Source organism: Mesitornis unicolor, unplaced genomic scaffold (genome assembly GCF_000695765.1).
Source record: "Mesitornis unicolor isolate BGI_N332 unplaced genomic scaffold, ASM69576v1 scaffold37733, whole genome shotgun sequence".
Classification (NCBI taxonomy): Eukaryota; Metazoa; Chordata; class Aves; order Mesitornithiformes; family Mesitornithidae; genus Mesitornis; species Mesitornis unicolor.
Window position 1 is genome coordinate 1 of NW_010173437.1, and position 17,045 is coordinate 17,045.

Sequence of the window (17,045 nt, forward strand, 5' to 3'; positions counted from 1 at the left end):
CACCACTATCAGCAGCGCGGCCGCCATGGATTACCGGGCAGTGGCTATGAGCCAGGTTGTTCCCGGGCAGTTTGACGACGCGGAGTCCTCCGATGGGTAAGAGGCGGCGAGAGGCCCTGTGCCGATGTAAGGCGAGGCTGAGCAGGCCTAGAGCGGGAACCGATGTAGAGCGGGGGCCGGCCGCAGGTCTTGAGAGGTTCCTGTAGGCCCCGTTGGAGCCGCCGGTGCGGGGAGGGGTAAGAGGTGAGTGGTGGTCCGGGTGCGTCTGTCCCCGGACGCGGCAGGCAAAAAAAACGGTGAGCAGGGAGGGAAGGTGACCCGGCAGGGTGATGCCCGCTTAAAAAGTGCAGGGGAGGCTGGGAGCTGCCCCAGCTGAAACAAGACACGAGAGGAAAGGCCGTGTGCGCTCTCCGCTGTGCAGTTATTTGTGATTTGTGCTTTGCCGCTAAAATGGGCACACCCACCTGCAGGCTCGGGGTGGTGGAGGCAGCCTCGCCTTGGCCTTATTTGATTGTAACTGAACGTGTGTTGTTGAGAATGGCAGGGCGGGTTGATTCTTTCTGCAATTAAAGTACATTTTCTGTTGGACTGAAAGCCTGGAGCTTTATATATTTAGTGAGAAGTGAATACGGAATGGTCTTGTGTTATGGGCTCAAGCCATTTTCTTTCCAGTTTACCATTTATTTATTTAAATGTCAAGTGCTGGCAGAGAATCTGCTTTGGGACATACTTGTTCTGGCAGAAAATGTGACCTATTACAGACATCAAGACCTGAGTAAGCCAAAAAGGTTCATTTCTCCCACAAATTCTTTTCCAGGTTTAGGTTTTTTTTCACGTAGGTTGTGCTGGTGCCCTGAGTTACCAGCAAGTTGGCCATCTGCCTCCAGTAAGATTTTGTGTGCTACCTTGTCAGGTGGAAATCTGACCTGTGCTGTGGCAGCAAGCAGAGTGATTCATCTCTGGTGAAGGAGCCAGATGGCCTGATCTGGTGGGTTCCAAGTGTGTGTGACTGCAGAACAAGTTAGAAGGCAGCACTGCTGTGGTGAAGAAGATAATTTAAATGTAGTCCATCCTTTAAAGGCAGCAGCATCTTCATATGGGCTTGCTTAAAGACAATTGAAGTGAGAAACATCTTCTGGAGAGCTAACGTGGAAAAACCATTTGTTGGGATAAATTTTTGATGACTGTAACAATAAATTGTAGTTATATAAACATCTGTATTTGTTTGAAGTGAATTTACGCAAGATGCAGAAACTGCTAAAGAAAATGAGGTTGCTGAGAACTGCCAGTCACACCTGTGTGAAGAAATTAACACTGAGGAAGTAGATGGTGATGAGGATGATGATGAAGAGGAAGATGACGACTGGGACTGGGATGATGAGATGGGAAGACTCATGAAGCGCCACAATGCTGGTGGTGGATGCAATCCACAGGTATCTTGAAGGCTGTTTTGATCGCATCAAGGTTGCCCAAGAGCACATAAGGCTAACCCAGAGGCTTTGTTCTTTGTTAGTATTATGTTGAGCATAAATTCAAGCAGCAATTTTTCCTTGAGAGAATACTTCCCTTTTGAGTCTGTTCCTCTGTCATGCTGTATGTGTATGTACATTGTAGCCAGAGCTCTGCTTGTTTTCCTTGTCTTCATTGCTGCATTCTTTGTTGCTGCAGTTTTCCTCCTGTTCCTTAGCTTTCTCAACCTTTCTTTCTTTGCCCACCCCTATCTCTGCTGATGTTGCTTACTTTTTGATGTTTTGGAGCATCCTGCCCATCTTTTTAATTTTGAGACTTGTCACACCCAGGGTGAAACAAGTTATGTTTTGGAATAATACTGAAGGAGGCAAAAGAAAGCACAGGAGATAGAGATACTAGAAGTGGATTAATTTAGCATATATGCTGTTGGCATAGAAACTCTGGCATTGTGCAGAATGAAAAGCATGTGTGATGTGTGATGCTGGGTCTCTTTAGCTTGGAGAAGAGGAGACTAAGGAGTGACCTCATTCATGTTTATAAATTTGTAAAGGGCGAGTGTGAGGAGGAAGGAGCCAGGCTCTTCTCTGTGACAGCCAATGACAGGACAAGGGCCAATGGGTGCAAGCTGGAGCATAGGAGGTTCAATCTGAACATGAGGAAAAACCTTTTTACTGTGAGGGTTACAGAGCTGCCCAGAGGTGCTGTGCAGGCAAGAACAGGCTGCCCAGAGAGGCTGTGGAGTCTCCTTGTAAGGGTTATGGAGCACTGGAACAGGCTGCCCAGAGAGGTTGTGGAGTCTCCTTCTCTGGAGACATTCAAAACCCGCCTGGATGTGTTCTTCTGCAACCTAGTCTAGATGATCCTGCTCTGGCAGGGGGGTTGGACTGGATGATCTTCAGAGGTCCCTTCCAACTCCTGAGATTCTGTGATGTGAGAACTCGTCCTTATATAATCCTCTGCTTGGACACTGGAAGTTCAAAACCTACCTTTGTTATTGTTGTTGTTGTTGATAACTGAATAGTTGAGATAGATTAGAGTGATGCTGATCATGGCATATCGTGTCATGTCTTGCAGCACTTGTCCTGTGTGACTTATCATTGCTTTCAATTAGCAATCTGTGCTGTCCAGTGTTGGAGAAATTGTGACCAGATATAAAGTGTGTTTGGAGAAGACTACCTGTAAGAAAAGAGACCATCTTGGAAAACTCGATCTGTTCATTATCTTATCATTTTTTCCACTCATTGTCGTCCTTGTTTCTGTCTGCTAAATGGTGAAAAAAGTGTTCATATGAGCTCGATTCCCAGACTAAAAATATCCATGAATTGGAGCTCTTTTTTTGAATTTCAACTGATGCGTTACTTGTATTTCATTTTATTGAATTAAATAAAATCTGATGTTAATCCATATTTCTTTCTGTTTTTCTATTTATAACTCTAGACTTAAGCATTTGAGCTGACTTTTCCAGTAATAATGTTTGTATTTCAAAGGGCTGTTTAAAGATGGCAACTTATGTTAACAAATCCTTTGTTTCAGGCGAATAGACAGACCCCTAGTTGCCATTCAGCAAAAATGTCTACCCCTACAGACAAGGCTTTAAGGAAATTTGAGCACAAAATTAATTTAGGTGAGTATAATTGTATGGTCTTCTTTTATTAAAGCAAATGTCACTCTGATGTTCTCAGACTGATTCTGCTTACTTTAAGCCAGACCTCACTGGAATGGCAGTTAACCATTGGCAGACAGAATAAAAAATGGCTTTTGCGTATTTGAAGTGGCCTTTAGTCTGTATTGACCAGCTGTCATACCCCTGTCAACCCCCTTCAGAGCCACAGGACAGTTTTGGTTTCTTGGGGAGTTGGGTGGGTGGGTTGGTTGGTTGGTTGGTTTGTTTTCCCACCTTGATATCTCCAGACCGCGTATTCTGTAGCCTCTCTGTAGGAGCAAGCTATTTGGCTAGAGGGAGGGTATCAGATCTCTGTTGCGATGTTGTTGGTCATTCTCAGAGCTGCTTCCACAGCTAAACTTTCTTGGTGATTGCAGGCCCTTGTAGTATTAGTGTGGTACGTTATGCGCAGTTATCTCACTGGGGGTAGTGTTTCTGTAACAAGTTAAGAGGCTGCTGTCCTAGCTGGTGTAGCTTGATGTTTACCATGTGATGGAAATGGATGCTCAACTCAGCCTGTTAGGGTTCTGTGTAGCTGTGACTGGGCCTTTTGACAGGGTAGCAAAGAGAGACTGTGTTTTCCTTCATAACAAAGTGATTCTAAAATGAAGGCTCAAAAGAGTGGTGCTGGTATATGTAACCAAACACAGCAGCTTTTTTTTTTATACATTTAGCAATTGATCAAACACCATTTAAAATACATCATGGAGAGAGAACCCTGGAGGCTGTTGCGTGTTCTGTTCAGAAAAATGGCATTTGATTGTGATGAGGGTGGACACATTTAATGATGAGATGTTACCTGAAAGGCATTACTCTGGATGGCATTACATCTCCAGGCCTGTGGAACTGTCTCACTCCTCTGTGTTGTTACCTTATAGCCCTACTCTGAAATGAGTGGAGAGCTAGGTTGACTCTGGTATGTAATTGAGCTTCTGTGCTTGTTACAGGGAACTCCACCTGTGTTTGAACATGGTGTTGTGGCATACTGGCTGGCAGCAGAATTGCAGGGGCAATTCCGAACGTAGGAAACTTGTTTGCTTCTTTGGGTTTTGGCTCTTTTTAAAAATTTCTTACTATGTGTTTTTTCAGATAAGCTGAATTTTGATGACTCGGTTATAAACAGAGTCACAGAAAAGTCTAGACAGAAGGAAGCAGACATGTGAGTATTACTGCTGGTTCTTTTTTCATTTAAATAATAGGAACCCAGAAGAACAGTTCTTCTTTCCTAGTGTGATCCTGAGTTTTGAATAAATTTATGAAAAAAACCTCAAACCATTTTTAAGTAGTCTGCATGCAGTTTGCCTTTTGGTCTTAAACTTTTTGGTTTTCGGATCAGTTGCCTAAATTGTTCCAAGGTTTTGATCCTTCTGTCAGTGCCACTGGTAGCACATCTGATGGTGTTGGTGTAGTAAGACAGAAGTGACAGGTGTCATTGCACTAGCAAAAGAGTATTTTATCTCTGATACTCTTTCTTCTAAACAGAGGTCTTTAAGCAATTGGACTAAAAAAAAGTATTGGAAGCCTTTTGAAGGTTCCTCCTGATAATTTGGTAAGGGGACGGTACTTCTTTTTAATTTTTTTTTTAAGGCAGCAATTTATACCTGTAAGTTAAGACAGATTCTGTTTTCTCTTGAATGAGCATAATTCAGTGGAGGCAAGAAGGTATCTATAAAAGTAAAGGGCACTGATGTTTATTGATTTATTTTTTTCCTTTCTTTATTTTTTTTCCTGCCTGCAGCAGAAACTTTTTGCTTTTGTATGACCTGAAAGACTTGTTGAGGGTGTCATCTTATCTTTAATACAGAATGTCGTGTTTTACTTTTGACAAAATACTGAGTCCATATGTCAGATTGTATTATTTTATTTTCACTTCTGCCAGGTACCGAGTCAAAGACAAGTCAGACAGAGCAACAGTAGAACAGGTAAGTCATTAATTCATTGAATTTCTCTTTTGACCAGAACAAACAATATGGAATTTTGGAATCAATGATAAAATGGATACTGTAGGACCAGAGTTGTACCTTGGAATTCTGTTTCCCTTGTTATCTTGAAGAGACCTGCTGTTTCTTTGTTTCTTTCTTGTATGAAGGCTGTACTTGCTTCCATAAACATTTTGGAGCTCATTTTTGCGCTTAGCATTGTGATTTGATCGTACATGCAATGCAGAATTCCGTCTTAAGCTTTTATTAAATTCCAAAGAACAATAAAAAGTGCTGGGTTTGTTTTTTTTTCTTTATTAAGACTGAACTATTATTGGCCCAAGGCCACATAGCTGCTTTATTTCTGCTATGATAGCTGTATCTTAAGATTAAACCTTATTAAAACACATTTAATGCAGCAGCAGGCGGTAAATAATTCTCTTGTGTCTCTTGTAGAGCTAGCTCAAGGACATATGCTTAGCTTAAAAGAAATCTTGAAAGAAAAAGTGAATTGTCATTCTAGAATCATGGCAAAACTCTGAGTGGTTGCTCTTTGGATTTTCATTTGATCCTTAAGAAGAGCCTGATGCTGTGGATCCTTTAATATAGTGCTATGACTGGACTGTGTTAGTAGATTTTGTCCTCTTCAAAGAGAGCAATTGTACTGACTTTTCTGTGTTAAATTTGAGGTGTTGGATCCAAGGACCCGAATGATTCTGTTCAAGATGCTAACTAGAGGTGTCATATCAGAAATCAATGGCTGCATCAGCACAGGGAAAGAAGTAAGTTTTATTACAAATGAGATGGTAGTCTTTTTTTTTCTGAGCAAGCTAGGTGGAATCTTACAGTGCTCAGAAGATGTATTGATATACTTGGGTTTACTACTACTGCCTTTTTTTGTGTGTGTTGCTCGATTGGTAGGAAGTTTTCTTAAGGTGAAATGCAATTTATGTTGAAGGAAACAAGTTTCCCCAAGTAGGAAAGATATCTCAGAATGCTTAAGTGTTAACTTAAATTTGTGGATTGTGTTAATTGTATATTACAACGTAAATTTTGGAAAAGGGTGCGTATTTAACAAAATGTTAAATAGCCTGAAAAACATACAAACCCAGAAGAAATTCTTTCTTCCTGCCAGACACTCTTGCATGCAGATCAGGCCAGACCAGCTCCACACATCATCAGACGTGAGAGTATCTAAATGGTATAACAAAATTGTATTTAAAATGCTATTAAACCTTCATTGCTTTTACAAAACTAGCAGGTTTGTGTGCTGCTATTATCAAGTAATATTGCAAATAATTAAAACCAGACCACAAATTTCCAAGTAAATTAATATGTCAGTTTTAGAATGCCTAGTCCCTAGGCTGATCTGGTTTTCTTCCAAGCCCTTGGATGCTGATTAAAGGCATACCTCCACCCTGTATGGAGGAGTCAACATGACAGATTTGGGCCATGCTTTAGGGCCTAAATAGTGCATAGGCTCAAGTTAACCCTTCACACAAGGGCTCGCTTCAGTCTCCAAAATGCAGATGAGGTGGAGTTTTCTTGTGCATGATTGTTTTTGACCTATATGCATTGTCACACTCCTCTACCCAGTCTTAGGTACTTCCTGTAAGCTACTTCTGGCAGAAAAAGAGATTGCCCTTGTGTGTAGTCTCACTCAGCTGGGTGTCACGTAGAGTCTGGGGTAAGCAAGCTTATCAGATCTTTTCCAGAATGTCAGAAAGAGAAGAAGAGTGGAGGTTATGTTGGTTTAAAGAGTTTTTTCTTTAATGTTATTTCTTTTCTTTATCTGATAGGCTAATGTATATCATGCCAGTACTGCAAATGGAGAGAACAGAGCAATAAAGATTTACAAAACCTCTATTCTGATGTTTAAAGATCGGGATAAGTATGTGAGTGGTGAATTCAGGTGAGTTGGACTTCTGCCTTGTTTTACTGGCATTATTTGAAAGATGGTAGAATCATTGGTGCTAATACTGCATTGATTGGCTAATTGTTCCTGTTGCCTTTATTTATTTGTTTAAAGATTTCGTCATGGATATTGCAAAGGCAACCCAAGAAAAATGGTGAAGACATGGGCTGAAAAAGAAATGAGGAATTTAATAAGGTGATTCTTCCAGTTTTTATTTCAGCATACAAAGGTAACTGAAACTTTAACTTTATAGGAGGTGCTCTCCTGTTGCTAGAATGTGGGTATCACTGCCTTTCAGGGTCTCTGGAGTATTCATGAAACTGTCTTAAGCTTCCCTGTGGGAGAGAGAAGAAACGGGAGGGAGGAATAAAGATACTCTTTTGTCTTGCTGCTTGTGCTCTAAGCTCTTCAATGTTGAACTCTGTCTGACATGATTGAAAATTGAGGAAAAATAGCTGCTGCTGAGTAATAGCACACTCTGTGATATAGGTTAATCTAGGATTAACCTGAACTGTGTAAAGCTTCTTTGTCTGACATGGGAATGCTTAGAGAAGGGTCAGAGCCAGAATGGTTGTGGCTTTCTATGTTAATTTCCTAGTTGCTCTTCACAAGTGAGAGTTTCCTGAGTAGAGGACCTCTTATTGTGTATTATGTTTAAAGCAACAGAGCTCCTATAGGCACTAGTGCAATGCAAATAGTAGAGTTTGGTTTGGGTTTTTGTTATGGCTTTGTTCCTGTGTTACAGGTTGAATACAGCCCAGATACCTTGCCCAGAGCCGATTATGCTGAGAAGTCATGTGCTTCTCATGGGCTTTATTGGTAAAGGTGATAGGTAAGTATTCTTACAGAATAAAATACTTTTTATTAGTAGCTTTCCACAATGTTTTATTAAAAACTAACAAACCAACCCTCTGAATTTACCTACAATTAGTTTAGGCCTGTAAAATTAAGATGTTACTCTTATATGTGCATGTGACCTGTTGAATATCCAGACATTTGCCAGCTACTCCTGCAGACAATCTGCACGATTCTGTAGCCTCAGTTGTGTGCAAAATGAATTTGTAAAGTGGCTTAAACCAGAGATGAAGGCTGGAAAGACTTGCTAATCATACATGAAGATAGCTCGTTGTTTTGTAGTACAAAGATTAACGTGGCATGGTCCAAATTAGCTCATGTTGGAAACAGAGCTCCAGTATCTTTGGCAGGCATCTACCAAGCTTTGCTGCCCTTCATGCTAGTTCCATGCACTTAGCTGCACATGCTGACTCGCTTAGTGAGTGGAAGGACCAGGTACAGCAGTTAAAGCATTTGCAGCTGGTATGAAGAAGGAAGAAAATACTCACTTTCTGTTATTTGTGTTGTAATTTCAAGGCCTGCCCCTCTGCTGAAGAATGCTCAGTTATCTGACTCCAAAGTCCGGGAGCTGTACCTGCAAATCATCCAGTACATGAGAAGAATGTACCAAGATGCCAGACTTGTTCATGCAGATCTCAGTGAATTTAATATGCTGTATGTTTTAAAACTTTGCTCTGAATTGTGACATCTAAAATGCATGCATTGGCAACCTCCGTGCATAAATTTAGAGAGGACTAATCTACCTTTAAGGGAGGGTGGGGTCCTTTTTGTGACGGGGTTTTGTAACTTATGTAATTATTTATGTAGCTTTTAACACAGAGAACAAAATCAGTAAGGTATCTTTTTTTTTTCCTTTTTCTCCCCCACCCATAACACTACTTTTTGTGTTTAGGAGAAGACTGTTTCTGTAAACTTCAATAATAGAGCTTGTGTAGAGGGCGGAAAGGATTGACCCAAAAAGCCACTCTGGCCCTAATATGCGAGGTTTATACTAGAGAAATATGTTAAGATTGTTTGCTGGTTCTTAAGTTTGAAGCACACTTTGTTGCCTGCCCCTCAATAATACCCCATATAAGAGCAATGGAGTTAGTGCAGCTCTGTGTGTGTTTGCAGGTACCACAGCGGGGACGTGTACATCATTGACGTGTCTCAGGCTGTGGAGCATGACCACCCGCATGCGCTGGAGTTCCTGCGAAAGGATTGTGCCAACGTTAATGGTGAGCTGCACTTGAGCTCTTGTTCTGATAGCTGAAATTTAGGAAGCTGAAATGTTCTGTCAGGTATTACTGATGTAGAAGCTGTCAGATGTCAGCTAAAATGCTCCCTCTCCTAGGTTCTCATGGCTTCCTCAGGGAGCAGTGCTCTGTGCTGAGTTCAGAGTAGAGTAGCCTAATTTGCTAGAAATCATCTGACTGACATGAGTCACCTGTCTGAATCTCAGATTTATGGTAGATCTGAGATCAGTCCCAGACTGATTAGAGAGCAGTCCCAGTCTGCAGCAGCCCTCACCCTGGTCTTTACTTCCCTCACTTAAAGGACTGTGCAGACATACTGTTGTGTTTCCTTCTGGGAGTGGCATCCACATCTGGAATTCCTCAGCTGGCAAGAAGTTACTGTGTATTATGAAGTTCCCTGCACTTACTTGTCTAGGTCAGCTGAGAGGATCAAGGCATAGAGTAATTGATTGGAGGTGTTATCATTTATCATAGTATTTTGATAAGCAAGGTATGTTTGTGGTATTTTTCTCTTGAAAATTTGTTCTTCATGTGTGTGTATGCATGTTGTATAACAGACACATGCCTCCTGGTAGGCTGTGTTTCTCTCTGAGAAATCTGTCACTGCAGACTGCTTTTCTCTCCCCTTTCTTTTCAGATTGACTTTTCTAATTTTACAGAGACTCTTGAAAGTCAATGGAAAAAGAACTGCCTGCATTTTGATGCTATGTGTTTGCTGATACCCAGTATGCTAGTTTTTCTTTATTTCTTTTCTGTTCATGGATTTCTAATACCGCCCTTCTGTCTCAGATGCTTGTACCCTTGCTCTTTTTTCATGTCTTTTGGCTTGCTCTCCCTAGATATTCTAGTGCCTCGGTGAGCTGCAGTGGTTTTGGTGTGTTTTGTTAGGTTTTTCTGCCACTGCAGCTTTCTCTATGTAGTCCTCCTACTCTGAGAGATACCTTGCTTTGTGCTCTGCCCCAGCTGTGAGCATCACAAAGACTTGGGGTTCCATGGGCACAGAGAGCTGTCTCCAGACTGTATTTTTTCTGTTTCTTTCTATGATTAATTTCTCATTGTGAGAGATCTTCTGAGAACTTAAGTAGGAAACACTTACTAAGCAGTGGTCAGTGTTTTTCACTGCTGTTTTTCAATACAAAAGTGCAGCCTCTGAATTTGTTTATACTTGACTCAAGAAACCAATTCTGAGTGTAGTATTGAGGAACATTGTAGTGTGTTAATGTGTCTTCCCTTTTTAGGTGGATCCTAATTAGGCTGTACTATGTTTCAGTAGATGATTTTGTTTCTCTTTGGCAAAAGTTTGAGGTCTGCATTCTTTGTTCTTTGAAATACATTTTTCATCTTAGTCATTGTAGATATCTTTCTTAAATTGTTTACTTAGTCTCTACTCCATAAGGTCTGGCTCCTGCTGATATTTATCCAGTTTTTCTCCTTGCGGTATTTGTTGCATCTGGAAGATGAACAGTTTTATTTCAGATGGCCAGGAGTCATCTGATACTCAGCATGGTGCAGTACGTGCTGCTGAGACTTTCCCAAGTCATCAGGGTCATTGGCTTGCTCTGTCACTTCAACATCACAGCTGCCTATGTTACATGTGATTACTTACAGTTTTTGTCTCTGCTCTTGTTTCCTGGTAGACTTTTTCCAGAAGCGCAATGTTGCCGTGATGACTGTGAGGGAGCTGTTTGAGTTTATTACCGATCCTTCTATCACAAGTGAGAACATCGATGACTATCTGTCTAAGGTAAGACCTCATGACTTTATTCTTATGTAGCAACATGTGAACAATAAAATCAGATCTAGTTCAGGCTCCTTCATCTCACTTACTCTGCATCTTGCTGTTGAAGGGCGCATGCTGTACATGACATTATTATGTTACTGCTTCAAAAATGCATACATGTGTTTTCCATTTATACAATTATAGAATGACAACACTTTCATGCTGGATTTTCTCAAAAAGTCTAATAATGAGAACTCATTTGAGGTTTCAAACTCTGTTTCAGGTGCTACTACAACCAGGATGTTTTAAATTAGTTCTTTCTTTTTGGCAAGGAGAAGCTCTGCATGTTTATGGGTTTAAGAATGCAGACTTGAGGAGGGTGGGCTGAGGGAGGAGGGGAATGACTCAGGGCAGTGTTACTCCAAGGTACTCCTGCTAGCCAAACATAGTGTCTGGCAGAACATGTTGATTCTAGGAGGAGGTAAACTTACTCGGTGTTGCTAGCACTGAGGCAGAGATCGAGTGTGGTCCACATACCAGTAACAGCATGGGGATTTCCAGCTGTTGTGTACTTTCTGTCATACTGGAGGTTGAATGAGACAGAGCTGTGTTACATGGTTCCCCTTATTTGCACTCCTCTTGCTAGCTCAATGTGTGTGAGAAGAGCCAAGTTCCAGGACTGAGCACTGCTTACTGTATTCTCCTTGTGCTGTTATGTCCTGTAGTCATGCTGGACCTGCCATAATTTGGTCTGGGTGGAGCAGCAAGTATGTTTTCCACCTGTTAATAAAGGAGATCTGCATTTTTAAGTGTGCTTCACAGAAATGTTGGTTACCATTAGGTGTCGCTCAAGGCATTGCCATAGGGGAAGCTGGAGTATTCTGTGGGTGACACTGTGGAGCAGAGCAGGAGAAACACAGATGGGAATGGTTAGTGGGCTTAAGTGTTGCGATTCTGAAGAGTGATAATTTTGTATTCTTTTTTATTCCTTTAGGCAATGGAAATAGCATCGAAAAGAACAGAGGAGGAAAGATCCAGTCAAGATAAAGTAGATGAAGAAGTGAGTGAGGATTTTTTGTTCCTATCATGAAATGAATATTAGCCTTGCCTCTTCTGAACAATGAAGAATATTCTGTTTTATTTGGCAAAATGCATAGTTGATAAGCAAAACATTGGTTGTGATACTGAGATGTCTTGAACTGGTTGAGATGTGAGGTATTAAGTGATACCATGTGTAAAAGCTGACAGTGGTAAGGTGTTAGAAGGCAAATACTCCAATTTCTAAACCAATATGTTTGCTTGTAGCTAGGTCCCTTTATGTATCTTTCAATTCAGATTCAGTTAACAAAAAAACTGAGTAGGGAGATCCAATTATGCCAGTGTTTTTGGATCAGTGATGCAGTAGCAGAATACACATGACATTTGGATACGTGCATTGACCAAACTGCCCATCTAGCTCTAGTATACTTCAGTTCTTCCACATGCTGCTTTTCTAACTTGTTTTTACATTAAGGGAAGCCATTTCAAGTCCATTACAGAAAACTGCTAACATTCTAGAAACACATTTTTTATCTTAGTCTTATCTCTGTTCCAGAAGAGTTTAAAACAAGCAAGCAGCCCACCCACCCCCCAAAAAACCAACTGTGTTGAGCAGAATTTGTATCAGTGAGAATGTATTTGTGCTCGTTCACGTAGTGTTTATCTTTGGAGTCAATACTACTTGATTTCTCAAAGGATTTCTTTTTCTCTTGGAGCTCTGCAGGTTTTACTGCCTGCCTCTGGCTCAAGCTTGGCCAAGAAAAGATCTTATTGTTTCCTAAGATAGTATACAAACTTCTGAACTATAGGGTCAGATGCTAGGTTTTTGTTGCAGGCCTATCTTTTGCAAATCAGTTATTCCTTTGCTTATATAAAGGTACTGACCTGTAAGAGAGGTTTAATAGCATCTGTGTTCAGTTTATTTCTCTTAGACTTTTCATGTGACCATGGCTAGTTTGCATCATGTCCCTCACAAAAGAGTAGAGCTGATGAAGGGGAAGCTTGGTGGGGGCCTCTGCTCTTTGCGCAGCACTTAGGTTAGCAGGTATGATCATAAAGTGTACTGAATGTGTTCTGGGATTGAACTGATACCATGGGAAAGAGAAGCAAAATACTCCTCTCTGATCTGCTGGCGACTTACATTTGCTGGAGGACTGTTTAAAAATCTGCATGGCATTTTAAGTATGTTGTTGATACTGCAGCTAGGTTTTACTGTACTATACTGCTGCAGGAATCTTTTTGTGTTGGACTGTAGGTTGAAGCAGGTATTGTAGAAAGAGATTAAGTTCTAACAGTGCATTTTAGTGGAGTTGCCTCCTGAAGGCATTGTAAGCATCAGAATAAAAGCATGAGAGAAAATCCTTAAAATGCAAAACCTTAGGACTCAACTCGGTTAAGAGGAAGTTGGAAGGGTTGTAGATGTTTGTAAGTGGCCCAGTGGTAGTCATGCTAAGGAAGGAGCTGTATTACTGATGAGCTATAATAATGTGCAGGTTGCATGTTAAGTCTGCTCCTGAAAACAAAAAAAAAAGATGCTCAGCAGTTCAAATGGTAGTGGGTGACTGCTGTGTTTGTTTTTGGTTTACTCTGAGCCATGAAATCCCTCATGATTATTCTTTTAAGGATGCATCATTAGGAAGGAAGAACATAATGAAACTATATGTAAATCAGTAAGTCTGTGTTTCCTTTCACTTTGCTAGGTGTTTAAGAAGGCTTACATACCTCGAACTTTGACTGAAGTAAAAAACTATGAGAGAGACGTGGATATAATGATGAAATTGAAAGAAGAGGATATGGCATTGAATGTTCAGCAAGATAACGTGAGTAGACATGCTGAAGAACAGCAAAAAAAAGGGAGGGAATATGGATTCTCCTTACTGGAAACTGATAGCAACAAACAAAACCAGAAGCCTTGTTATCAAGGCATGGAGTACTGAATCTAGTGTCAAACTTCAAAATTGTCTGGTTAGTACTAATGCTAACATTGTGTGTGGTTTTTTATCTTTTTTTGAGATTATTATTTTCTCTGGGCACAAAGAGTAAAGACTCGTATTTTAATAATGGAATTTTCTTTCTCTCTCCTTGGGTGTAGATTCTCTACCAGACTGTGACAGGACTGAAGAAGGACTTGTCTGGTGTTCAGAAGGTGAGAAGGCCGTTTTGAAACCCTTCATTTTAGCTGTTTTCAGAAAAGCGCTTATAGGGAGTATGGAGAATGCTTCATCTTGCAGCTGACACGATGAAAGAAGCCTCTTGTCTGCAGGGTGACCATTTACACCCCCTTGGGTTCTTCCTATGCCGGGATGGGATTGGCATCATCGTGTGTCTGCACGCCACGTGCATCATTTCCCTGCACTGTGGCTAATGCTGGGTTGCTTGAGAATGAAACAATAATCCTTGCTATGGCCATTATCAGTTAAGGTGGTAGAATAGAAGATGTTTTCCGATTATGGAAAGCCTTATTGATTTAAAGTGTAGCGTGACTACAAGTTTTGATATGTTCAGGGTAGCTTTGCTGTCATTGTGTAAAGAACAGCTTTGCAGTATAAGATACTATGTTTTAGCAGATTTGAAGTATGTGGCAGTGACACTTCTGCAAAGTACATTGGTTAAGAAGTTGGGTACCGATCAGTCTGTAGCAGTGTAACTCAAGTTGGTTACTCAAGGTAACTCAAGGTGTGGATTCTCCTTCCTTTGTAAATGTTATCTAGCAGTGGTGTAGACTGTTTTGAAATGGAAATAAAAAATATGAATAGGATCAGGCTGTAGCACAGTCTCCAGGCTTGTTTAAGAATAAGTGAATTTTCCAGTGCAGATGCTTGTGTTTGCGACAGAGCCTACATACAGTGCCCCCAAGGTAGACTTTGGTATGATCCAAGTATAATTAAAAATTGGCTTCCATGTACATTAGCAAATCAGTGTTTAACTTAAGGAAATTAGTTTGGGAGGACAAATACAGCTGTGCTGGAGGACTGACCTAAAAGATTCCATGTGGTACCTTCTTGATACCACCTTCTGCTTCCTTGTTTGGATTCACCTACTTTTCATTCTTTTTCTTGAGACTCAGTGGTGGCTGTAGTAAGGAGATGGCATGAGCTCACTCAAGGGTTTCTCTGTATGACATTCTGTGTTGTTCCATACATATATATATATATATAGTGTGTGTATGTATATGTATATGTGTGTGTGTATATATATATATATAAAAAATGTATATTGTCATTAGGCTTGTGTGTTATGGTTTGATATCATTCCCTCTTTGTATAACTTGCAGATTCCTGCCCTTCTTGAAAAGGTGGATGAGTCAGAAACAGACTCTGATGATGATGATGATGGTGATGGCAGCTCAGAGGACTCTGATTCAGGCTGTAAAGAATCTGTACATCCCAAAGATAAACCTGCTGAAGTTAGCATGGACAAAAAGGTTAGCTGGCCACGATTTTTTTTTCTTTTCCCACCTCTGCCTATGTGTCATGAAAAAATCCAAACTTATTTCTGAGGAGTCCTTGCTACTTCTTGCCTGAAACAAGCTATGAACTTTTTCTGTTGTGGAGAATGAGAGCAGAGAAAGTGAATTTCATCATGAATGCTTTATTAATGGTGGTTTTGCGTAAAGGAACATGTAACATAGCTCTCTGTAGTCTACACGAAGCTAGAAGAGAGATCTCTGCAGAGAATTCTGAGGCCATGCAAAACAGAACTTGGTGAAGCCTCAGCAGCTCTTCAGCACCTCTGGCTACTCTTCTACAGGATTTGGTGTGCAGTTTTGTGGTCCTGGTGCCTCATTAACCTCCTTTTGCCCAGGGAACTGAGACCACTTGACCTGTAGAACTGGAGACTTGATGACAGTGTTTGTACCATGGTGGCTTTTGTGGTGCCATTAGTATCGACTGGCTAGCTTTGCTCTGGGCAGGAGAAAAAGCTGTCACGCAAGGAGATTATGATTTTTTTTTAAAGGTTTCATTTTCCATATTGCAGATCAAGTATGCTCCGTTTTGATGTGACTTTTCTGCAGGGTACAACACATGGATCAGAGCCTTTTGGCAGCCTTTTCGGTGCTGTGCAAAAGAAGGATGAAACTTGCTGTGCTTAAGGGGTTCAAGATTAGGGGGTTTGCTTGTTAGGTGTTTCTTCCTAGTAAAGGTCAGATAATACATTCCATATCTGTCAAATAAAAATGCAGTGCTCTGCAAGACACTCTCTGCCAATCTGGAGCTGCTGCCTTGCAGATGCAAGGAAGTCTTGGTCACTTCTCATCTTTATAGGTTCTCATTTGGACGTCTTTCTGTGTGAGTACGATGAGGGTTTTGGTAACCTGTGTGTTCAGCTCTAGGTTGAAAAACTGATTATCAACAATTACCTCTTTCCCTCACCCCATTATGCTGACTTTGCATTTTCCAGTTGTCAGACGGTGTAGTCTCTTCACTGTCTGACACAAATTACAGTGTATTGCAGTAGCGTAGCACAGCACCCTTTCTTGCCAATCCTGATGATGATCAGCTTGCTCTGAGTTCCTAGCAGTTACTGAATCAGTATTTTTGCATGACATACAGAAACACACACCATAGTAGCACAGTGGGTAGCATAAAAGCTAGATCAGGCATCCTGTGGTAATCTCAGGTGTAAATAGCATGAGTTAAGAGTGCCTCTCATTCCCTTTGAAGGTTGCATGAAACTTCAGGTTTTAACTAGTTTGAAATTTGCCTTGTCATTACTGGTGTGCAGCTCTTGGCTCCACCCCCAACCTCTACTTCCTTTTTCCTTTTGATTTTTTTCTTTTTAATTTCTTCCTCTTGTTAACCTCATTCTGATGTGGTGTGTTGATGAACTTGTTAATGTAACCATTGATTCAAAAATCAAAATACCAAAATCTCTCATTCCTTCTGGGTTTAAATGAATGGTGTTTGGATCTTTCTAGGAAAGGAAGAAGATGGTTAAAGAAGCCCAGAGAGAGAAGAGAAAAACCAAAGTCCCAAAACATGTGAAGAAGCGGAAAGAAAAGACTGCAAAAATGAAGAAAGGGAAATAAAATCAGCTTTGGCATGGGGAAAGGGATGTTTTTGTGGGTTATTTAGTCACCATCTTTTTTTATTATTAAAAATCCTTTATTTATATACATACAGTATTAATGGAGGCTGATTTTGTTCCATGGGTTTTTTAATAGGAAGGAATGAGGTTAACACACAAAATCCTTTACCTGTGCGGGCTTAACCAGTTGTTAAACTCACAC

General features: G+C 40.7%; 1 protein-coding gene across 1 annotated transcript; it reads left to right on the forward strand.

Moving 5' to 3' along the window:
• The first annotated feature begins 22 nt into the window (after positions 1-22).
• RIOK1 (RIO kinase 1) lies at positions 23-16,844 on the forward strand. The gene is made up of 17 exons (XM_010180729.1): positions 23-96; positions 1,232-1,433; positions 3,004-3,094; positions 4,223-4,292; positions 5,013-5,055; positions 5,742-5,834; positions 6,852-6,964; positions 7,082-7,162; positions 7,713-7,799; positions 8,339-8,476; positions 8,936-9,039; positions 10,695-10,801; positions 11,772-11,837; positions 13,516-13,635; positions 13,908-13,961; positions 15,090-15,239; positions 16,734-16,844. The coding sequence occupies exons 1-17, from the start codon at positions 26-28 to the stop codon at positions 16,842-16,844; spliced, it is 1,701 nt and encodes a 566-aa protein (XP_010179031.1). The 5' UTR covers positions 23-25.
• The last annotated feature ends 201 nt before the right edge of the window (positions 16,845-17,045 follow it).

Bases quoted from the DNA above. Each gene is read 5' to 3' on its own strand.
- RIOK1 (XM_010180729.1), top strand. From the start codon at position 26: ATGGATTACCGGGCAGTGGCTATGAGCCAGGTTGTTCCCGGGCAGTTT. The intron at 6,965-7,081 runs GTGAGTTGGACT...ATTTGTTTAAAG, and splicing joins TATGTGAGTGGTGAATTCAG to ATTTCGTCATGGATATTGCA. The intron at 13,962-15,089 runs GTGAGAAGGCCG...TATAACTTGCAG, and splicing joins ACTTGTCTGGTGTTCAGAAG to ATTCCTGCCCTTCTTGAAAA.